Source organism: Anas platyrhynchos, chromosome 19 (genome assembly GCF_047663525.1).
Source record: "Anas platyrhynchos isolate ZD024472 breed Pekin duck chromosome 19, IASCAAS_PekinDuck_T2T, whole genome shotgun sequence".
NCBI lineage: Eukaryota > Metazoa > Chordata > Aves > Anseriformes > Anatidae > Anas > Anas platyrhynchos.
The window spans coordinates 6,489,586-6,513,824 of NC_092605.1; the positions used below are offsets into that span (position 1 = coordinate 6,489,586).

Genomic DNA, 24,239 nt, shown 5'->3' on the forward strand with positions numbered 1-24,239 from the left:
CTTCCCTCTTCCCCCCCTTCCCCTCCGCGCGGCATGCCGGGACCGCCGGGCTGCGGCGGGCACAGCCTGCGCGCGTCACGTGGGCCGTCCCCTCCCTCCCGCCTCGCCGCGGTGCACGCTGGGAGCGCGGCGGCAGCGCCAGGAGGGAGCGTGGCGGCCATTTTGTGCCTGCCTCGCTCGCCTCCGGGAAGGGGCCGGTGCGGGCTCGGCGGGGAGGGAGGGAAGGAGGGAAGAAGGAGTTCGGCTGTTTGCTTTTCTGCCTAGGTCGCGGGCGCCGTCGCCATGGGCCGTAAAAAGAAGAAGCAGCTGAAGCCTTGGTGCTGGTATCCTTCTGTGCGTGAGGGGAAGGGGGGGGGGGTGCGGCCCGGCCCCGCCGAGCTCCGCGCTGCCTCAGGACGGGGCTCGCCCCTCGGCCACCGGTCCCGTCACGGCTCGGTTCGCGTTTGCTCCCTTTGCTTTTCTGCGCCGCTCGGTGCCGGCGTGGGGTTTGCTCCGTGCCCTTTCCCAGCGTCTCCTTTCCTCGCCCCCCCCCCCTTCCCCTCCCCCCCCCGCGGCCTTACCCGCCCGCCTCGCGTCAGGGCCGCGCCGCCAGGCCGCTGCTGCCCGGGGAACGGGGGGGGCGCTCCTTGGGCCTCGGGCGCTAGCGGAGGGAAATCCTGCCGGATAAATAAATACTCAAAAACCGAGGCAGGCCTGGTTAAAAGAGACCTTTTGAGAGCTAATTGTAGAATTCCAAATTTGTAATCGCTGCGTCAAAATCTCATACAATTTCTCAGTATATAGAAATATTGGTCGGTTTTCCTCAAATCGGTCTCTTATAATCTGTTTTTTAAAGTGCTATTGCAGGATTGCTTTTTCTCTCACGTTTTTGCCTAATCTGAAACCGTATAATAAAGGAGTTTATAAGCTACTTTGAAATCATTTACCGGTTTATGTTGGATGGCATCTAAGCTTCTATTTCAGGCACTAATAGGTCTTAAGTTTTGCTGAAAATGGGGAGCGCGTTGTGTTAGCAAGGACACGCTAGTAACAAATGTGTCTGTCTTGCTTAGCAAGATGTCTGGAGTATTCACTGGAACGTTAATGCTGATCTGCAGAAAAGAAACAGCAGTTTGTCTTTTCTGTCACCCAGAAGTCTAGAAAATTCTTCCTTAAAATGTTTCAGTTTAAAAACAAATTTCTTTAATGACTGATCGATTAATATTTAATCACGTGATATCATAAGATTCAAGGTAGCTGGATGACTGAAAGAAAAATAAAATTAAAACTGTTCTTTACTCTGTTATAAATGTTTGTTACTGTTGCATTTTATTAAACAGGACCTTTTGCTGAGTATTTAGCTTTGCTTCCCTTTTGTGGATTTCCCATTTGTTTCTCCTTTACTGCATTAGCAACTTGTAAAAATCTGAAAGTATGCAAAGAGAGGAAGGAGTCTGCTTAGAAATAACTAGGGCTTTTGAAACTCATCTTGAAATCCATCAAATAATATGGATTCAAATTATGACTGTGGTCGCATGTACACATCTTGCCAGTTTTCCAACGCATGTAACTTATCTGAAGAGGGAAACAATGGGTGGTGCAAGGAGGGAGGTTTGGTTTCAGACATCCATGCAATACTTGTTCTGATATGAAAGCTCAGAGGTACTTTCTCTGCTTTTTTTTCCTTTAGAAAAAAAATATAGTAACACTAATGCTAGTTAGCCTAGTGTTACATAGAAACTCACTTTCAGAATTAAATACTTCCTTAACGATCTTCAATAGGTATTGTAACAGAGATTTTGATGATGAAAAGATCCTTATACAGCATCAGAAAGCAAAGCACTTTAAATGCCATATATGTCATAAGAAATTGTATACGGGACCTGGTTTAGCTATACACTGCATGCAGGTAAGAAGTTTTAGACTTAGAGAAAACTTTCCTTGACAGTATTTAAAATTGGAATTAATAAACTTAAATTAATAAACTTACAAATGTGTTCTTTGGGGGCTTCCACAATCATGAAAACTGATGAGGGAAAGATGGTAGTGCTCTGTTTCAAGGACAGGGCTCTTGCTGTGTCAGCAGTTCTGTGGTGAGTATGTTGCAGAGACCTTTGCAGTCACTTTGAAGATGTAGGAGTGAAGGAGTTGCGTTGTATTGGTGTTCAGAAGAAAAGTCTATAAACTAGTTTTAGGATTTAATGGTAGCAACAGTGATGGCTACCGTGTATCAAGAAAATGGTTGGCTAGAGAGACTCTTGCTTTTAAGGATGTTGCTTTTGTATTTTGATGGTAAATTGGTGGAATAATTTAGAATGTAACCTGAGTTGTGGTCAGGAGGACTTTTTTTTTCTTTTTTTTCTCTTTAGGTACATAAAGAAACAATAGATGCTGTTCCAAATGCTATTCCTGGAAGAACAGACATTGAACTGGAAATTTATGGCATGGAGGGCATTCCAGAAAAAGATATGGAGGAACGGAGAAGGTTACTTGAACAAAAAACTCAGGGTAAAGTATAATCTAGCTAGGTATCTGTAATTTTTTAGCACATTTCTTAAAATAAATTTACTTCAGAATGTATTCTTTGAGTCTGCTATCCTGGTTGATCAATATATGTTAACTGTACAGGAGGTAGTATTACTTTGTCTTGAAATATCAGTCAGATGTCACAATATTGTAACAAAAATGCATAATATTTGCCTCTCAATTCATTATTTGTAGGCTTTGCATACAAAACTGTTTTTGGTGGTTTGAAGTGGGGTTTTCTGCTTTTTTTTTTTGGTCTTCTTTGTTGTGGTGGGTTTTTTTGTTTTTTTTTTTTTTTTTAGATGTTCAGAACTGGTTCATTAAGCGTTATCCCTGTGAGAAGATTTCCTGTGTCTGTCTTACTCATACTAAGCTGTGTGAAACAGCTCTCACTCCTTGGAAAAGGGCTGGGTTAATACATCTCTAACTGCAGCTTCTGTCTTCCTACATGGCAGGCAAATGTTAAGCAATACGTTGTTTTCTTTTCCTGTTTAGAAATAAAACTATTACCCAGTGAATATGGGGATGGTGATTTTTTTATTATTTTTTTTTCACTTTTTTGGAGGAAAGGCTAGGAATCATACTAGTCTTATGATACAGGAATACTTCAACTTCTTTGCTCTTTAAGTATGCTTTTCCTTTGAGTTGTTCTGGCTTATTCTGAGCATGCAGAGACTGACATGAAGGAAGACCCCCATTATGTTGAGGTTTGTTACAGTGCAGTCACTTTCCTTTTTTATTTGTACGGATGATAGTAGGCTCACTTAGCTTTACTTCTTTGTAATTCTGTGAGTTTTTGAACATGATAAGCTATGAAATTACTTTTGTTCCAAATAGTATATTCCAGATAAAAATTAATTTGTTTTCAATCTGACCATATGCATTGTATTATTTAGCAGAAAGCCAGAAAAAGAAACAACAAGATGATTCTGATGAGTATGAAGATGATGAATCTGCAGCTTCAACTTCATTTCAACCCCAGCAAGTTCAGCCACAGCAGGGGTACATTCCCCCAATGGCACAACCAGGTTTGCCTCCTGTGCCAGGTGCACCAGGGATGCCTCCAGGTAAGGATAGTATTTTGGAGCTAGGTACTGAAAAGTTGACTAAGAATACAAATCACTGCTGGAATAATCTGTTCCTTCCAAGTTTAGGGTTAAAGGTATTAAAATAGTTTTGTAAGGTACACATCAGTGGTTTCTTCAGGTTCACACACCACCCTTCCACAGTGGGTAGGTGCACACGTTCTCCTTTGTGAACATTTCTTTACGCATCTAGACTGAAGGTGTAATATATGTAATATATTTGTTACTAAGACAGATCAGTAATTTAAACACAAATCCACAGGTCACATCTGTTTGTGATACTTTGTAATAAGATTTCAGGAATACAGAGCAGGAAGGCTACTGTGTATTTAGCATTTGCTAAATTACAACAGGCAATTTATACACAGGTTACAAATACATTGCAGAAAAAATTTTGATTAATGACATTGCAAACTGGCCTTTTCTGATCTTTTCCGCAATGACGAGGCCTGTTCTTTGGAGACTCTACTCAGAATGCTTACACTTGGTGTCTTGCAGGACTGGGAACAACAAATCATGCAGATTTGCAGATACTCTTTTATATTGCATCATTTGTAAGCAGTGTTAATTCAAAAAATAATCTTCTACATCTTCCTGTAAAACATTTATTCAGTCTAAATTAATTATATTAGATTTGTGTGAGACCGTATGTTGTTGGAGTTGTATAAAACGTGTTTTTCTTTTGTTAAGGTATACCACCATTAATGGCAGGTGTTCCACCAATGATGCCTGGCATGCCTCCAGTGATGCCTGGAATGCCACCTGGGTGAGTAGCTAGATAGATTTAATACTACATTTTCATACTGTGCATTTTAAACTGTCACAGAAACAGTAAAGCTAAATAGAAAAACATATGTAGGAACCTGTGAACTCTGTGACTTTAATATTAGGATGCACCGAAAATCTAGGTGGCTATAAACCAACATTAAAAGTATAGTTGAAGTATGACTTTATATATAAGTATGTTGCCTCTTTCCTAATTTTAGTAATGTTATAACAATTTTAAATTTTGTTTTGTTGGTTTAAAGCCTTCTGGGAACCACTGCTTTGTGTATTGCAGAAATGTGCATCTGGCTATCGGTCATGCAACCTATTGGGGAAATATATAGTGAATAGTTTTAATTTCTTCTTTAAATATGAGAATAAAAATTTTATTTTGGGCGAGAGTAAGATGTTGGTTTTTATGTTTGTTTGGGATTTACACAGTACCCTATCATAATGTGTTTGGAAAATCATAGTTAGATTTTTGATTTTTTCATAAATTTTCACAGATTACATCAACAAAGAAAATACATGCAGTCATTTTGTGGTGGAAACATGTAAGCATCTCATTAACGTAATTATAGGTACATTCATTATGCCATTTTATGTCATTTATTTGATAAGATTGAAACTGTCTTACTGAAAACCTCTGAATATTGCTGAGACTTTGGGAATAATGTCTAATTAGGTTTTGTTGTTGTATAATAAAAAAATAACTTTACTCATTGATATGGTTACTACAAAGCTACATGTTGTGAGAAATGCATTCTACAGATATTAATAAAATAGACCCTTTGGGATTTATATATATATATATATATATTTTTGGCACCAGAATATGTACAGCTCTGTGTTTAGTCCTTTACCCTGTAGGACTTGCTGCAGGAGCTTTGTGCTTGAGTTTTAAAGTTCACTAAGGTGAGAGGTTGTTCTCTTCTGAAACACAAGTGTTGTTTTAACTCTTTGAATTTAAAAATCATATCTTAAACATCTTATGGATGTTCGTGACTGTAAATCTTCTGTTGGAAACTGAACAGAATTTTATCAAGCTTGTGGGTGTTTAGTCCTCCTTAAACTTTGTTAACTTTAGGTGACTGTAATGTTACCTAGTAAAACATGCAAATGAACTTGTCAAAAAAAAAGTGTAAACTCACTGAATGTTATGTTATGCTTTTACCTGGTTAAATGTAAGCTTTTGCTAAATTAACCTGATGACTTTTTGTTTAGAAATGAGGAAAGGAACTGGGTCCTGGGGAGCAGCTTATTTTTTAGCATGACACTAGTTCTAGCCCTGTCCCTGCAGTTTTCCAGAAAGTCATCTTCCTTGTGGCAGCAGGAAGCAAGTGTCCAGCAGTTTCTTTTCTTTTTTTTTTTTTAAACAGTTATCAAAATGGATGGCAAGACTGACTTTGTTTTCTCCAACTATGAATACAGAAAAAGGGATGATAATAATGATAATGTTCCCAGTCATTAGTGCATCTGATTGCTTGTTCCCAGTAGTTGACAAGTTGAGATTAATAAGGCTGGGTAGCAAGCTGCTTTGCAGAGTTCACCTGTTTACCATGATTCACTTGATTTTGAAATGGCAACAGTAAATGTTTCTAGACTGTTACATAAAATAGAAACTGCTTAATTGTTTTGATCTAGTACTCAATTGAATGCTGCATATCTGTTTAGTTTGCTATATCTAGCAAACATAAGTAATAGGCATTCCTTTATTTTGTTTCCTGTAATCCAGCTTCGAGTGTCTGGAAAAATGAAGCCAAACTTAAACTACACTTGGTTTGGTTCCTGCAAAGGAATTCTTTGTATATAGTTTTCCAATTTAAAAGCACTTAGTGTCATTGTCAATTTTTTTAAATGGAGTTACCACCCTATGTAGGAGTAGTTTGCTTATATTAAGGGTTGTGTGTGTAGTTTAGAGGAGGAATACACAATTTGCAGTGTGGCTTGGTAGATAAGGATAAAAAGAATCATTTAGATTTAAATTCCACCTTTGTGTTAGGAAATACACTCTTATTTTGGCCTGGAAAAAAAAAACACTCCTGTTTTTAATGTGAAAGAAAAATAATAATGATTCCTCATTTAAAAATAAAAATAAAAAATCTATCCTAAGTGTAGGAAATACTTAGTGTAATTAAATGTCCATAAGTCATGTTATCTCCTAGTCTCTGTTTTTATCAGTGTTTTGTGCCTAACTTTACAGAGTTGGGTTCTGCCACTCGCTAGGGGAAGTCAAAATAGTACGAGGGTGCCTAAATCACAAATAGACTTGTGGTGTCACAAAGGTATAATACCAGAAGTGCAGCAATTTTAGTGTGATTGCAGTTGCTGTTTTTCCTACGTGCAAATTTTCTGAGTGTATTACTATCAGGTTCTTAGAACACAATACCAAAACTAATATCCTGAAATGCATACCAAGGTGGATTCCAGTTCTGGAATCTGATAACAGAGGAAGTGAAAACATGGGGTGTTAAAGTTCGAATGAAAACTGTTCGGAGGTTTCTGTGTCTTCTTTTTTCTTGTTGAAAAACATGTCTATCTAGTCTGCTGTTTTTGAATTGCCTCTTTAAATTATTTTTGTATTTAATCTAATACAGGTATGTGCCAGTTGTTTTAACAGTTCATCATGGATGTTCTTATCAATGCTTGCTTTTTGTTCAATAGGATGATGCCAATGGGTGGAATGATGCCTCCTGGGCCAGGAATACCACCTCTTATGCCTGGTATGCCACCAGGTAGGTCAGGGCTGTCAGATGCATACTGTGTTGAGAGCTAAACTTTATTTCTGCTGTAAGTTAGGATTTCTATAAAGACTATCCATATGTATGCTACTGCCTTGATGCAGAAGCCACTCTTGTGCAAAGGTGAAGTGATTATTTTGCGGCTTTTGACTACAAATAAGTGGTTGGGTTTGGTACTGTTGTGAAAGTAAAAAATGGAATGTAATTTTATTCTTAGTGCTGTTTCCCTGTTTTTCATGTTGCCTAGTCTCTCTTCATTCTGCTGTTTTAATGTCTGTGGCTGCAGCTGGAAAACTATAATTAAAATTGTTTTTAAAAAATGTTGTGGGAAGTGAGAAATAGTCTTAATGTTATACCCCTGTAAAGAAACTAACTGGAATTTTGATCATACCATAGCTAGAGCAAACCTTTTGAACTTCTGTAGCTCTTAAACAGCCTTATGTTCAGAGGGTGGTGGTTTGAGTTTTGCTGGTTTGCCCAGATGTCTCACTGGGGGAGGAAGCAAGCCAACTGGACAGCTACAGCCTGGTTCTGCTGCACAGTAATGTGTAGGAACCTACATGAGCAGTTAACTCCCTGTCTCTGAGCCTCTCCTAGAGCAGTATAGGCAGAGTATGGTAAAAACAGAGCTAATTGCCTTGATTTATTGAGAGCATAAGTATCTTCTATCATTGAAATTGTAGTAGAAAATAGGACTTAATTCAGTATTGCTCTTAAGTGTTTGAGGTACTGCCTATACATGGACGGTTATTGGTGTTTAGGTGTAAATTAAGGTAAAACTTTGTTTAAATGTTTGGGGGAGGGAGGAGGGAAGTTGATAGTCTTAACATGGCTAGTGACCTCTGCCTTTTGCACTTGCTGTATATAGTGACTGGCTGTTGGCATTACACTTTGTTACTCTTTCTTTTACTATTGCCTTAAAAATATATCTTCCTTAGAGAAGCCTTGATTATAAAGAACACTGGCAACAGAATACTCTGAAGGAACGCTCCTCCTTCCTTGATCGTGAGTCATTACAGATTCTTTGTGGTCTGTAGGTATGCCGCCACCTGTTGGCCCTCGTCCTGGGATGCCTCCGATGACACAAGCACAGCCTGTTACAGCACCAGGCATCCTTAACAGACCTCCAGCTCCTGCTGCGTCAGCACCTACCCCTCAGCCTCCAGTTACTAAACCACTCTTCCCGAGTGCAGGGCAGGTACGGTATCTCATAGCCTGGAATCTGTTGCTGTAATCTTCAAATTACCACTGTGTCAACAGTGAGGAGGCCTGAGAAATAACTGATTACGTTTCTTGCTTGTGTTGATTTTTAATTCAGTTTAGTGTTTGAATGAATTTTAAAAGATTCTTTTGTTTGTCTTACAACAGCCACGAAACCAGACTGAAGTTCTGTAAGCAGTGGGGAAGAAAGGAGTAGGCAAAACACTGTTTTTTAACCCCTTCAGTTGTCATTATAAGGGTGCTTTGGGTGGGTGAAGGGAGGTGTTAGTCAGCTACAGGAATCTGCTTGCATAGAACTTACCCTAACATTTCCAAAGTGGAAATCTTGACATGACTTGTTCTTCCTTGTTCTTTTCATAACGGGCTTTTTACCAATAGGACTAATTCATTCTGTAGTTTTGTTCAAACTGGGTTAAACATTGTCTGAATGAGGTCTTTTGCTTTACAAAGTTTGAGTTAACTAAGGCGGTAAAACTTGGTTTAAATGTTTTGGGGAGGGAAATGGGAATTAATAATCTTAAAATGGCTTGTGACCTATGTTTTGATTTTACTTGCTGTGTATAAGTTTTTACTTGCTTTTGAGTATGTTGCAGAAAACTTGATAGTGTCCTATTTGCATTTTAGACTTCTACAGGGAAGATACTCATTTACAAAAGCACAGCCCCTAGCATAAGAAATCCTTTCATCTGGATACTTTCCACCCATTTGTTTGGAGACTTTTCACTGTTTCCTTTCTTTTATGCTACAGATGGGGACACCTGTCACAAGCTCAAGTACAGCTTCCTCCAATTCAGAAAGTCTGTCAGCATCTTCTAACGCTCTGTTTCCTAGCACAGCACAAGTACGCAGGAAGTCACAGATAAAACCAAATTGCTTTGCAACTTAACCCTTTGGACCATTCTGTAAAATCTAAAATTGACTAAACATCTTCAGATAATTTGTTGTATTCCTGATTATGTTTAGCTGGTAAAACTGCAGAGTCCTTGATTTTTAGTTGCATTTTACTAGAAATAAGCATGTCAAAGTGCCCAATTTTTCTTAGAGTGAAAAAAATGAAATGTTGTGTCCTGGTTCTAAAGGGTTAAAAAAGCATGAAAGCAGTTAAATGCATTTTAGTGGGCAGTGGTTAGCTTGATGCATGGTGAAGGCTTTTTAGTTCGATGTTTAATATGGTACATCGTAATGTAGGGAATTTTGTGATTTGCCTTATGTGCAAAAAATGGAAATACTTCTAAGGAAAGTTCAGCAAAGAATTCGTAGAATAACTGTAAACAAAAGCATTCTCTCATAACTAAAGCTTGCTTTGAAGATTGGTGCATCTTCAGAGAAAGCCTCAGAAAGCCAACTTTTCTTGTTTAAGAATTTTAATTTAAGAACAAAGTAGGAAAGATGAGATGCTGGCATCTGTAGTGATCTGACCTCATCTACCTTCAGTTGATTCTTCACTCAGAAATGGTACTAAAGGTCTGTAGAGAGATACAGTACTTCAAAAACAAACAAACAAAAAAAACCAGTAATATTTCTGGAGAGAATGCTTAAAACAAAAGACACAATAGAGTTTTCTTAAATGTTTCATAAAAACATTTTAAATACCTAATTTTAATAAATGCTAACACTGAGCTGTGCTCTAAACTAATGGTTGCTAAAGTTTGCTAATAATTTAGTGAGACAGTTTATACTTATAGGCTGTTAATAAATCTGTGATTTATGAAGGATTTAGACATTTTACCAAACTCAGTATTTGAGGTAAAAAATTCTGATAGGATTTTTTTGTTGTTGTTGTTGTTCCTTTTTTCTAGTTGTGGCTTTTGACCTGCAAATTTTAGATTTTCCTGTGTGTGTGTGTATATATATGTATGTACATACTGGGTTTTATTTTGTCTTGTTTTCAGTTGCTTTAGTATGTGATAAGGCTGAAGTTTACTTTTGTCAAGCTTATTTTAATTATGTATCTCACTGGAAGGTTTCAGAGGTCTAGCAGACATCATTTAAGTTTTCTTATGCTTTAAGAAGTAAATATTGATCTATCTCTGTGTTTCACAGGCTGCAGCAGCTGTTCCAGGTCCAGTTGGTACTGATTTCAAACCTTTGAATTCTACACCTGCAACAACAACAGAACCCCCCAAGCCTACATTCCCTGCTTACACACAGTCTACAGCTTCAACCACTAGCACGACAAACAGTACTGCAGCTAAGCCAGCTACATCAATAACAAGTAAGCCTGCTACCCTTACAACAACCAGTGCAACCAGTAAGTTGATCCATCCAGATGAGGATATATCGCTGGTAAGTTTAATATTTTCACTGCCTTACAGAAAATGCAGTTTATGCTGATATGACTGACTTAAGTAGAATTTTTTCTGTGTTCCGTATAACAATATTTCAATAATGGTGAGATTGCAAAACTTGTAGAATTAATATAACAGAACCACATGCTGAGAAAATGTCCTTGGTTGAGAAGTGATGATTGCCATCCTGCAATAATCCTGTTTTAGATCTAAGTCTTACCTTTCTGGTGGTAGGGAATTGCTCAACTGAAAATATGATTTGGAGTTTATTTCTGTTTGTGATTTAAGCTTGAAGTTAAATAGATGCAGCTAATGAGTGTAAGATGAAGGACTTAACAGTTTGAAGTTGTCTTGGTGCTATTACAGCAATCATAAATCAGGAATTGATGGATAAAACAAACAAACCTTAATTTCAGTTCATTTATCTCTAGACCTGCATTTGTTGTTTTGCCTCATCTTGTTGTGAGGAAAAAGCTTTCTTCAGCTGAGGGAGGAGGAGAACTTGCATTGTGTGCAAAATACTGAATTAGCCACTATTAATACAGTAACTTTGGCAGGAGGGGGGGAAAAATCCAAAGGTTTAATGGCAGCAACCTAGAATTTCTGAGATATTGATAGTTCAGTACCTGTAATCCACTTTTGCTACATTTATTTACTTTGCCTTTGCTGAGTTTGTCTTACAGCATGCTATGGTTGTCTATTCCTGGTTTTAGGAAGAGAGAAGGGCACAGTTGCCTAAATATCAGCGTAATCTTCCTCGGCCAGGACAAGCTTCCTTGGGCAATCCACCAGTTGGACCAATTGGAGGTATGATGCCACCACAGCCAGGAATTCCTCCACAGCAACAAGGGATGAGACCTCCCATGCCACCTCATGGTAATCATAAGTTTCCTAGTTTTCTTTTCTCTAAAAGACTTGTATTTGCTGTAACTTCTCTAAAACTTGAAGTGGCAAGTACTGTGAAAAACAGCTTTTCACAAAATGCAGCTTTGCCCGTCTGAAAAATGAATACTTCTTTGCATCTTAAATATTTTATTTATAGGTCAGTATGGTGCTCATCACCAGGGCATGCCAGGATATCTTCCTGGGGCGATGCCTCCTTATGGTCAGGGACCTCCGATGGTGCCCCCCTACCAAAGTGGACCTCCTCGTCCTCCAATGGGAATGAGACCTCCTGTAATGTCGCAAGGTGGCCGCTACTGATGCTACTACACACGCTCTAATAGGTTTGGAGATTAAACCTTTTCTCATCTTGTGCTGTTAATATAGCCAAGCTTCCGTCAATTAAGGCTTCATTGTGACTTTTAAAAAAAAATAAGTATCTTCCCCACATGCAAGGAACTATTGGACATTCTTATTTTACATGGGAAAATTTATTTGGAATAATAACAGGAACTTTTCCTGATGTTGCAATTTATACTGTATGGCTTCTTTTTCATGTTTCATCTAGGTTTTTAGAAGTGAAGTATAGTAAATATGGTTCGTTAAATTGTGAAGGCGCTGGAATTACATGAACATACCACCTTAAAGGCAAGTTCTGTAACATTATGTTGCTATTTGTGAAATAAGGCCTTCACAGCACTTCAAGTGCTGTTGGACTTTGTGTCCCCAACATAGTTTGGTGAGGGCTGTAACTGTTCGCAACTACTTGTACATTTAAGTCTGAACATGTAACAATATTTAATGTATTTAGAGTTCCTCCTGTTCCAGGGTTTAAGTAAACTGACCCACTAAGGTCGTGTGACTTTTCTGTACTGTTATAAACTTCATTGTAATAAAAGAAGAGAAAAATTTATATGCCTTTTCATTCATGACCAGCTGTGGACCACTGCCTGAAAGGTTTGTACAGATGCATGCCACGGTAGCTATTGATGTAATGAACACAGTTACTGGTGCTTTTCTGATAATGTCTCAATTCCTTATTTTAAAGCTTAAGTTGTTCCTTAGCTGCACGTCTGAGTAGACAAGACCTGTACACTTATTAACTGACGCTTCAAAAATGAGGCTGCAGGAGGCACATCTTAACTCTTGGTTGTAATTTCTCATGATGGCATATGTTTCTTATTTGTGCTTTCTTGTCCTCAATGAATTTTAAACGATTTCTAGTCCTGGCAATTATTTGTAGGATATAAAAGTGATTGCTGCAAGATGCATGCTAGTGCGAGATGTTTCCTGTTAGTTCATTCTTCGACCGACTCTTTTTAATATGCAAAAGCACATGAACTTCAGGAGCCTTTTAGATGAAGATTTCTAGAAGCTTAGGTGCATGTCACATGGGTGAGTGACTCCCAGTTGATGTTGTATTTAAGTTGACCTGCAAACAAGAAAAAGAAACTTGACTTTCTTCTTCTCAATGTGCAAAAGAAACTAAGGGGAAGAGAGTAATATATGTTGCATGCTGTATTTCTATTTTTAGAATATTCAGAACTTCAAATCTCATCATCCTATAGGATGAACCCTCTATGTGCTGTGATCAAGCTGTAGGTTTGGTTCAGGCCAAGTTTTCTGAGCCAGTTAATGAAAGTGTCTAGAGTAGGAGATGTTTCCATCAGTTCTCCTACCTACAGCTATCAAAGAGAAGTCTTACCCACACAGGTTAGTTACCTGCTTCTGAGTAAAAGCATAGATGACCATCAAGACTGTAATTCTCTGAATGTCTAACATTGCTGTGTTAGTGTGTTGTATTTCCAGTGAGAATTAAAATGCAGAGGGGAAGACATTTTGGAGGGAACAGAAGCTAGAGCTTTCCTTGTCTTTCCACTCCTTTTTTCCACCTGTTGTGATGATTTTTTCATTTGCAGGTCAACTTTAAATACATGTTCCAGCCTCAAGCCTTATTTGTGCAACTTAGGTTATGGAGATGTCTCCTTTTTTAGGGTAGGCTAGAAAGATTTTCAGTATTTAAGATCCATATGTGTTTTTGTTGATGGTGGATTTTTTTACCTAGTTATTATAATGAGTATTATAATTCTTTCATCTGAAAGTCTTGTGGGTATATTTTTAGCTTAACTTGAAGTACTTCATGTGGCTTTATTCCATATTCTCTTAGCTGCTCAGAAATACGGATCAGCTAAAATACTACATTGTCTCAACTTCAAACTTGGGGTCATGGAATACCTCACAAAGGCACTGGAGCATTCAGTACATTCTAATTCCAGCTGAATGGCCTTAGTTTAGCTTAACCATTAAGAGTGGTCAGGCACTTTTTCTGAAATGGTTAGCAGTTTTAAGACCATAACTCCAAGCCTCTGTTGAGAAGCAGTTTTCTCTGGTCACTGGTATCTGCTGGTCACCTGTCAGATGTGCACTATTTGGCTTGCAAATGTGCTGAGTGGGCCTTGATGTCAGATGTTTTGTTAGCTCTTCATCTTGCTTTATACAAAAATCTAACGGATAAAACTGTTTTGCTTAGGCAATGCTCTTACTCTGGTTTTCTTTCATTTTTCTTTATCTAATAAGGATAATTCCAAAACAAAGCACTGGAGAGATTTTTAGTGTCTTGCATTTAATGTTTTTTTGTAATGTTATGCATAAAATTCATACATTATAAATTGATCTTAACTTCTGCATTTAGAACTCTGAAACGTCTTGCTTTTTCTGAAGATCATATTGCTGCTGTAAGGATGCTTGTCCTTCCTGCCCCTAGTAAAGCAAATACTTTCTCCCTTTGGTGTCTTTCTGTAACTCATTGGTACGTTGTTTTCAGAACCCTACCTTTCCTAGGGAAGTACTTGAAAACCTTACTGCATGTACTGTTAACTCAGCATATTCTGCAAGTTGTCTTTAAGGGTTTCCCCTATTAGATAGTAAACGTGATTGTTCCAATAATAGCATCATTTTGTAGCTAATACTATGCAGACTTACAGTGCAGACACATTTTAAATTGAGTTTTCCTTAGTAATAACATTGTTACAATCCTTAACTAAGCACTGCCACGTGTTACTTGTATGGTACTCTAATAATGCGCAACAAGCAGGTGAACAGTTTTTCTGTGTTTTTTCACGTGGATACTGCCTTTCCTGCTCCTGTCATTTCTGTGCTATAAGAGCTGCGATGTGGCTATCTCTAGTTACTCTTGTGTCTCTTGTACGTACTCTTCTCCTGAAAACAGGCAGGTATTTCAGTGCATATGTTGTCTGTTGGTCCCTGCCTTCATTTCTTTGGATACTGCTTCTTAATTTTCAGAGAGTTGGATTTATGGTGTGCTTCCCAAAAAAGGGTAAAACTCTTTTGAATGTATTAATTGCTTGTATGAAGATGAAGGCTTGGTTTACAGTACAAAGTTTAGTCAACATAGTTGTGCCAGCAAAATTCCTAATGCCATGCAGACTTTTTTTTTTTTTTTTTGCTTTAGTTCATCGTTCCCTGGAAAGAGGTTGCAGAAGGCTTTATGAGTACAGCAAAACATATGTTCTATATCTGTTACAGGACTGTGATGATATAATCACATGGGCAGAAGCTTTAATTTCAGTTATTGCCTGAATTTCCTGTGGCAGATCTCATGGTGAAAGGAGAAGTTGTAAATGGTTTTTGATTAGCTTTTGTTTAAATTTGAATGTAATACCAGTGTTGAATACAAAAAAAATCAAACAAAACAGGCTGCAAGAAACTGTTCAGACACAGGTGGGGGAAAAATGCTTATGCAAGATATTTAGATGTCATCTGGGACTTGTATAGGAAGTTCTAAGTTATTTCATGCATAGTGTCTCAATATCATTATGAGGCTGATCTTGTGTATTTGCTAATTTTTAGAGTTAAAGGGATAAAATTGGCATGAAGGTACCTCAGAAGAGCCCACGCTAGTTTTTCAGACATGTTGATGTGACTGTTTTGTTCTTTTAGGATATCTCTCTACGTTTTGCAAAGTCTGTTTTAAATAAAATTTTGAAAATATATCTGGTTTATATGGACAAAAGTTTTTTTCTAAAATGTTTGGAGCTTTTTTTCCTTCCACAGATGAGATTTTTAGGTATGGATAATAAATTTGAGGCTGGGATGTATATCAGATGATTTCAGTGGATTACTATTCCTCTCTCTGTGCATGCATGGGAGAACATAAACAAGCTTCTAGAAACATATTCAGCTGCATCTGCCTTCTATAGTTTCTGCAGTTACTTCGGTGTATGGATGTCTTGAACGATACACAGAATTGTATAACTTGCTTTCCTAAAACGAGATGAAAGTGTATGGGATATAACCTGGAGTTATTTTACAATAACAAATAATTCCGCATACAAGACAAAAATGAAATACCAAGATTACTTCAGTTTCAAAAACAGTAAGAAGGTCATTATGACTCTTCAGTTAAATTAAGACTGATATGCCAGTCCATGAGCTGGGGCTGCAATTTAAAATGGTAATTAATGTCATTTTAAAATAGTAAATGTCTTAATAATTGTACCGGTCTGGCTTCTACATAAAGATTAAGGTGAGGGTCAACACCTTCAGTGGCTGATGAAATCTTTAACTCAACTTTTTGTGAATTAGAACAGTAACTACTATTGGGTATGGAAAAAAATGCCCCGGAACAATTGAGGTATGTTCCACTGATCAAGTTACAAAGCAAAATAAACTGTGCAATTCAGAATTAGCTGCGAACTACAAAAAAGTTCTGTTTTGGTCTAACAAAGTAGGTGATATAGCAGTCATTTCTTTTTGTTTGCTTGATCACTGGAATTTTGTTAACTTTGAATGCATGTCTTTCACTTAATTGGGTCATGTTTTTTCTAAAACTTAAATTTTTCTTCTTCCTATAGCCCTGCCATAGGACAGGCTGAGGCAGAGTCTCAGTGTTGCCCTGTTCAGTCTGAGGCAAGTGGGATTTATTTTATTCCTTCCAGGGGCTTTCACAGCTTTATGGCTGTTGGATATTTATGTCCCCAAACTTGCAGCAAGTTTGGTGAAGGCCCCTAAATTTATTTTAATTTAGGTTTTTTATTCTTTTGGTAGATGGGCTCTATATTAATATTTATCCTTTTATTATCACTGTGTTTTTAAGAGTCTTAAGGGGAGGGAATGTGTTATGAGATGTTTGGGTACCATTTCTCTTACAGAACGTCTTTCCTTCATGGCTGGTCAGGTAGTCCTTCAGCCACACTGTACCCTGCCCTCTTTCCCTGCATTGTATTAGCGCTGTACTGGTTTTTGGTTTTGGTAATGTGACTTTGTGTAGTCTTTGAAGTAGTGGCATGTAAAGGTTAATTACTAATGTTTCCTTTACTTAGGAGATGTATTTATTGAAGTACTTAAAATACTTAGGTATTTAGCTAATAAGCAATATTAGTAGTTACAAAATTGTGTAGCCTAAATTACAAAATATGGTTTCTATGGAGGAGGATATTAACTGCTGCATTTGTGAGCTATGCCACAATGAATATTAATGTAGAGCCCTATGAAGAAGTAGATATTCAAGTTGGTAAAGTAGAAGAGAAGAATGAGAAATCAAAACTACAGATGTTTCAGTTCATCAGTTTCAGGAAAACCTTTGCATCAGTCACTTAAATACACCCAGCTACACAATATTTTGTGTATTGCAATGATGTACCACAAATGCTTGTGTTTTCTTGAAACCTTGGGGAATTTTGTTGCATGTCCAAAATTTGCTTAAGGATATGGGTATTTGAAGTTACTGCTTTTGTGCAGTAGATAGAAGAAAAAAAAAAAAGATTACCCCTTGTGGAAGAAAAACTAGCATTAGTATTACTGCTCACTCTGTTTGAAATGCATTGGTTTTGAATGACTGAGGTTACCTGAAGACAACTTCAGCCTCAGAAGAACAGATTTTGACCAAGGAGTTCTTGTAGCCTGTCAGCAGTGAAATTCTTGAATTAACAAACATTTGAGTCAGATTTCTAAATCTTTTTTGATTTTTGTGTTTTTTTTTTTAACTTGTGGCACTTCTTGATGAGTAAAATGTTTCGTTTCTTCAAGATTATGCTAAGTAATGACCCACTTGTGATTTTCAGCAAGTTTAATTGAAGGATAAAGTGAGTTGTAATTCTTTTTTAGTTCAAAGAATGGTTTTCAGGCTCCTGTTGTACTCGTGTTGTACTCTGCCCTTTACGTTTTCCCTATAAGGAATCTCCCAAGTAGTCTATTCTGACTGGAAAATTGACGTCCTCTGTTAACTGTTTCAAAGAAATTAGTAAGCATGGTGTTGCTTTTCTGATTCTCATTGTGATGCCGTACTTGATAACGGTGAAGATGAGAACAACTCTAAGATACATTACTGCAACTACTCTTTATTTCACACAGTTGGTCTATAGGAGTATTTGGTTTAGTTCTTACTTCCCCTGGAATATCTAAGGAAACCATTTAACCAAAAATATTTTTCAGCATGGCTTGTACTTCTTGCCTTAAGTTTATCTTGTAAAGGTTGAGATGAAAAAAATAGCCAAATTTCAAATGCACGAGAGTGAACTTTGTCACCAGTTTCCATTTAAGACTCATGCAATACTAGGTAGTTTTTATGCAGCTACTTATATTCATTTTTCAGCACACAAAGCTGAAATTCAGCACAAATGCTGTATTGTCTATCATGGGGTACCCTACTTAGATCCATGTGTGTGTTATATCTAATGAATTGATACTCTGGTGAGAGCTATATGTTTTCAGATTAAACTTTTGATCTGATTTTACTGAAGATAACTAGGTTTGGTATGTTCATGGAAAAAAGTTTCAAGAATGCAGTTCCAGTTTTTGTTGTTGCTATGAAGTTGTGCATACTAATATTCAGGAGTAAATTAGCCATTTCTTTGTAGGTTTGCCTATTCTGCTCACAAAGCATGGTATTTCTTAGCTATGGATTTTTTTTTTCTTGAAACTGCTTTGGATAATTTCAGGAAAATGAATTTCATAATACTTCTGAAAGATGCAGTTGGCACTAGAACAATTCCATGTTGTTACTGTATGAATTAAGGCTTTTAGTTCAGGGTTTTCTTGTAGCTCACATGTTCTTCCACTTCCATCATTTATGTTCCTGTCTGTTCCGTAAGTCTCGAAAGGACTGGACAGGACAGAACCTTTTTGTTCTATGTTTGGGTGTTGATGGCTTTAAACAGGTTATATCCATGGTACTCTGTTACCACAGACTAATGTTTATGCTTAAATTTGCAGCAACTAATGTGTGTTCCATTTGCTTTGTACTTAATCCTAAAAGGTACATGTGAAAGTACTGCTGTATTTCTAGTCACAAGGATGGCATAATGGCCTTCTGCTAAAAAGGTGGGAATATGTCCTCAGCTGTTAGACCAGTTGCCCTGTCATCTCTTTAAAACAACTTGTAAAATTCTCGTCTAGTGCAGAAGGCTCATATCATGCTGAAGTTCTGTTAGTGACCTCCTTCCTGTCTCATGTGGATCTAAGGAGGATAGTTCCAAAAAAACTTTACTTTTATTTCTTTATTTTTTATTTTGATGGCAGGTAGTGTGCTTTGTACTGACGCTCCTGTGTGCTGTCAGTATTGCAGCTTTCAGTATTGCAGCAGTCTGTGTATCACAAAGCTGTACATATCGTTGCTCGTGGAATTTTTAATGATAATATTTTAGTCAATTGACTTTCATTATTTTATTAGATATTAAAGGAAGTAAGCTTTAAAATGTTTGGTTTCATTTAAGTTTATGTAGAGGTACTTGAGTTGTTGTTTTTTTTTTTTTAAGGTCAAGAATTATTGAAATTGCGCTAAATTGGGTAAATTTGTACCCACTGGTCTTGAAAAGAGAAGTGAATGAGAAATGTAGCATGTAAAGTATGCATCACACATGAAGTTTTGACTTGCTTTAAAATTGTGTGATGAGTTCATAATGCATTCTCTGCCATGTTTAGTAAAGATTGTGACCCTTAAGAAATAGGCTACCTCCATAAGAACTTTTTAGTGTGTGTATACTTCCTGTCGAAGTATTCAGATCAGAGAAGTATTGGTAGTGACTGGGTTTTATAAAAATGTAGCCATTGGTGACTGTTTTTCTGTCAGAGCTGGGCTAGGTAGGTATTTGGGAGTACGAAAACCTTGGAGGCAGCCTTTGAGAGGATCAAGATAGAAAAGTGACTCTGAAGTGTAATGTACAAAACTGATTTTTTAAGTTTTGAAAAGAACTTCGAGTTTTGTTTTTTTTTCTGTAAGCAGCAGTTTTATATAATCTTGATTGTCAGAGAAAGCAGATTCTTGTTAAAGCTCTACTGGAAGAAAATGCAGTTCAAGTACAGTACTTTTAGATTGTGGTGTGTAATAAATACACTTGTGTTATGTGAAAGTTCTTGGAAGGTCTGTCTGAGGGAGCCAGGTACTTTGAAAGCCATATCCTTTCTTGAACCATGTGGTCGAGGATGTTATCCTTTGGTCTTTTGTTCTGATCATTCTGATGAGACAGTACTGACTGCATGATGACCCTCTGTGAGGGTTGGTACTTCCACATCTGGTCACTGTTGTGAGTAATGAGGCACTTGTACCGTTTGAGCAAGTTTATACTAACTTGTTCTGTTGTTACAGGCTCTATTGTAGGCTATTCTTACAAGCAGTAGGAACAATCAGCAGCACTGCTGTTTCCGTAATAATGAATTTAACTTCTCCATAAATAAGTCTTGAACTTATCTTAAGGAAGTCAGAATGTTTTGAGGAAATAGTATTTTCGTGCAAGTAGCATCTTAACTGAAAACAAATGAGCACACAACTTTGAGAGCCTGAAAGCTTCCAAAAAAAAAATTGTTTGCAGTTACAGCATATCTGTTAGCTAGCTACCTTTATAACAGGTTCAAGTTTCTAATGTCTAAAATTTTGTTGTAAATGTTGTCTACATCTTAACCATGGTCCCAGGTGCTTTTTAGAAAGGGGGTCAGCTTGTTCTGCCCTTAGTAACCAATATTTATAAATGGCTTTAGCTAATAGTAATTTTGAATTACCAAACACTATGCCATGCAACCAAAGGAAATTATTTAATGTGTCCCAACTTAAGGAATTATATGATGATTTGAAATAAAAATGTCATGCAGAATCTTTTTCTTTTTTTCCCCCTCATTGTGTTGTAGAAGAGTGTGATACTTGCAACTACTGAATTCTTTAGCTTCTAGTCGAAGAAAATAAATTTTGTTCTTTCATGGGTAAAGTCTAGAATAAGAAAAACAGTTTGAGACTATTTAATGAAGGACCATGACAATGTAAGTATCGTAATTTCCTTTATACTTGTGTTAGGCAAAGGGATTACTTTGTTAAACTTCTGGCTTTTGTGTCAAAAATACCAGAAATGTTATAGTTGCCCTGACTTCTTATGCTTTTCCTAAGCAACAAATTACAGTAATTGAAGTTTGGCAGCTTTTTTTTTTTTTTTTTTTTTTTTTATGAAAAACTAAATTATGGGTTAAAACTCCTTGGTTTAATACAATTTGTGTTTTTGTCAACTAGCAGCAGAATTTCAGCATTTGCTACTTACTGGTAGAGAAGAAATATCCCACAGCACTGCCAGTACAGGTTAGTTTAATCTGTAAGTACCTGACATTTCTATTTGAAATATGTTCAAATGATACCGTTTCAGTAAAAGGGGAATTTTGATCTCTGAAATGTCAATGTATCTTTCTTACCTACTACTGTTTTCAGTAGTGAGTGAACATCCAGATTTTTTTTAAAAAAGATCTCTAATGATTTTAACTGCTCGTGTGGGTCAGTAATATCTGCAAGCACAAGGAAAATTTAATGTAAAACCTTAACAGGTTGCCTTTGGTGTTACTGAAAAACATAAAGATATTAAATCAAAGTTAGTTCTTCGGTATCGTGCCTGTTACAAATGGCTGTTTTATCAGTGAACCAATTACAGGGTATTATATTGGCTTTTATGTTGGGGAATAAGCATTTCTGTTCTTAAGATTCTGTAGCAGTAATGTGATCTTTAAATTTTTCTTCAGTTTTAGCTAATTACTGCCTATTGCCAACAGAATTTTAATTTGCTAGACTTGTAAGTTGGGAGCTTCTTGTTCTATGATTTATTAGCTTGCTTTTATTTAAGCCCTGTGTACCTCATCTCTATGTTATCAGCATGGGAGATGAAAGTTTTTTGTGCTATGGCACATTGCATAGTTTCATAAGCTGTGAAACTCTGTGCCTTAACATACACTTGCAAAGTGAATCATCACACAGTAAATCTGAGGGGCTTTTGAAATCATTGGTGGATAATTGTGTAAAAACAAAATACTGGATGATTGTGTACTAGTGTGGTAGCCAGACAGAAACGTTAGTTTTGCCAGCTCATATGAATGCTTTTATACTCTGTTTTCATAAGTGATTTGACACTTCCAGCAGTATTGCTTGTTTCAGAATTTTGAAGTATCATACAATGTTGCACAGCTCATCATACCAAAATGTAAGGTTTCAAGGGGATTTGCTCAGTAATGAGTTGAAATAAGTAACTGATTGCTTTTGGCTGCTGAATTACCATGTGAAGTCTCAGTTTTGACAGTGGTTGAATGCTGACCTGCTCTACTTACACCCCAGACTGGGAGTGAATGGGGAATAACTAAAGGGTAGTGGTGTTCTGTTTCATCAGCAAAGAGTGCATTTCTTTGGAATAGATCCTAATATGAATCATAGAATGGCTTGGGTTGCAAGCGACCTTAAAGATCATTTAGTTCCTCCCCTCCTGCTATGGGCAAGGACACCTCCCACTAGATCAGGTTGGCCATGGATCCATCTAACCTGGCCTTGAACACCTCCAGGGATGAGACATCTGCAGCTTCTCTGGGCAAGCTGTTCCAGTGTCTCACTATCCTTTCGGTGAAGAATTTCTTCCTAATGTTTAATCCAAATCTATCCTCTTTTTAATTTAAGACCATTTCCCCTTGTCCTAGACCATGAACTATGATAGAATGCCATCTCCCTGCAAAACTTTGACAAATAATTAAAGAGTTTTCTGGTAGAATTTCTTTACTTTTAGGATGGGACCAAAACAAAATATGAAATCTGAGCTTTCACAATCAGGTGAGCGGTCTTAATTTGTAGCTCAGGTTCCGATGCACTGTTTCAGCAGCTGTCCAGTCTAACGCAATTCAGAAGTCTTTACAAGTCTGATACGGTAAGCAGGGAGCAGTGAGTCAGTTCCTTTAGCCTTCTGCTTAATGACTCCAAATCGCCCCTTCAGATTCTAGTCACTGTGTGGCAAACTTGAACTCTGGTTTTTAGTTCCTTCTTAAGGTATTTTAAAGCACATAATTGAAGTAAGTATCCTCTCAGTAGTAATACAGCCACAGAAGTTAGTGTGTCAGGAACATTTTTCTTGTAACTTGATCCACCTTTTGTGTAAGTGATATGAAAGGGAAGGAATCACTGATCTTTTGAAAAAAGACAAGTGGCAAAATATTAATGTTGAATTTAATCCCAAAAGGTGGGAAATTGGTAAGTATGGGCATCACTTTCATGCATGCAAATAATAGTAACAGTAACCGTAGCTTAATTTTATTAGCATTCAGTTTCCAAAGAAGATTGAAAGAAAATACGGAGTTAACATCACTTGCATCCCTTGGGAACTGTGTGCTTCAAGAATGGATAATTAACATGTACAAATCTGTAATGTATATCTGCCACTTTGTAACAATCTCTAATTAAACATAAGTGAACCACTGATTCTGTGTATTTTTTCTCCTCTCGAGGACCTATTTAAATCATAGCAACAAATGTTAGCTGTTTCAAAGTGCTTATAAAATTCACCTTTACCCATGTTTTGGTTTGTATGACTTTGTACTAGCTCTCTGTCTATAAACTATGCAGGAACTCATTCATATGAGCCTTATCTCGAGTTGATTTTACACCTGGAGACAAGCAAGTGAATCTCAAATTTTTACTCTTTAACTGTCTTTTGGTGCTAATCTACTGTCCTTTTTCTGTATAAAAATGTATGGGCTACCAGTCAAAGGATTGCTGTCTACAATCTCAGGTGCCTGGCAGGCTGGATTTAAGAAAACAAGTTACAAGACAAAGCCTCTTGGCCAAGTCTTGTGTTTTAAGTTTTTTGTTGTGATAGCAGTTTGTTTTAAAACAAAATCTTTGCTCTTGTCACAGCATGTGAGCAGGCTATATGAATGATTAAGAAGTAAATTCTTGCTTTTAGCTTGCATGCTTTTCAGTAAGATCTTCCTATTTCTGCTTTGGGCTATGCCATGTTGAAGCCACTCTTATTGCCTATGCAGACTTGAGAAAACTGCCTTTGCTCAATTAACTTTTCAGATCTCTTTCCATTGTTGCTGCGTCAGGGCTGGGCAGAAGGTGCTTTCTCCAGCACCCCAGCTCTCTGGCTGCTAGCAGTTAAGATGTTGTCATGGTTTGTCCTTCCGGCATGCCTTTCTAGCACATCTCAGGTTAAGTTGCCATTGATGTGTTTTACCAAAATCTGCCAGCCTGGATTGCACAACCAGGAAGTGCAACCTGTGAACCAGACAGCTTTGCTGCTGTGTCTCTCTCCCAGGTTGAAAGCAAGGTACGGAGACAACTGTTGCCTAACCAGTACTCACAAGCTTTGCTTCTTCCTGGGTACCGGAAAGTGAAGGCTTGAACTAGATAGGATTTTCCTTGGTTTCATCCTGTTTTGAGATTTAAGTTGATCTGAATTCGTAGTACCTTGCAATTCCTTTTACAGTTTTGGCTGTGCCCAGATCAC

At 37.4% G+C, this 24,239-nt stretch overlaps 1 protein-coding gene across 13 annotated transcripts; it reads left to right on the plus strand.

The window, feature by feature from the left end:
• Positions 1 to 98: 98 nt before the first annotated feature.
• On the plus strand, positions 99 to 23,209 carry ZNF207 (zinc finger protein 207). Of its 13 annotated transcripts, none has more exons than XR_005260099.2 (14): positions 99 to 323; positions 1,762 to 1,888; positions 2,349 to 2,487; positions 3,402 to 3,572; positions 4,281 to 4,356; positions 4,862 to 4,909; positions 7,020 to 7,090; positions 8,134 to 8,294; positions 9,066 to 9,158; positions 10,361 to 10,603; positions 11,319 to 11,481; positions 11,648 to 11,831; positions 12,056 to 12,135; positions 16,362 to 23,209. XR_005260099.2 is itself a non-coding variant. In XM_027471636.3 (13 exons), the coding sequence occupies exons 1-12, from the start codon at positions 283 to 285 to the stop codon at positions 11,806 to 11,808; spliced, it is 1,494 nt and encodes a 497-aa protein (XP_027327437.1). In that variant the 5' UTR covers positions 99 to 282; the 3' UTR covers positions 11,809 to 11,831; positions 12,056 to 12,400. The 13 variants fall into 13 exon arrangements, 9 of the variants coding, with proteins under 9 accessions (XP_027327437.1, XP_027327438.1, XP_027327440.1 ...); XR_011804058.1 differs by having other exon boundaries at positions 100 to 323; positions 11,648 to 12,135; positions 16,362 to 16,416; positions 21,002 to 23,209; XR_011804059.1 differs by having other exon boundaries at positions 100 to 323; positions 11,648 to 12,135; positions 16,362 to 16,416; positions 21,005 to 23,209.
• Positions 23,210 to 24,239: the final 1,030 nt, after the last annotated feature.

Bases quoted from the DNA above. Each gene is read 5' to 3' on its own strand.
- ZNF207 (XM_027471636.3), top strand. From the start codon at position 283: ATGGGCCGTAAAAAGAAGAAGCAGCTGAAGCCTTGGTGCTG. The intron at 1,889-2,348 runs GTAAGAAGTTTT...TTTTCTCTTTAG, and splicing joins TAGCTATACACTGCATGCAG to GTACATAAAGAAACAATAGA. The intron at 9,159-10,360 runs GTACGCAGGAAG...TGTGTTTCACAG, and splicing joins TGTTTCCTAGCACAGCACAA to GCTGCAGCAGCTGTTCCAGG.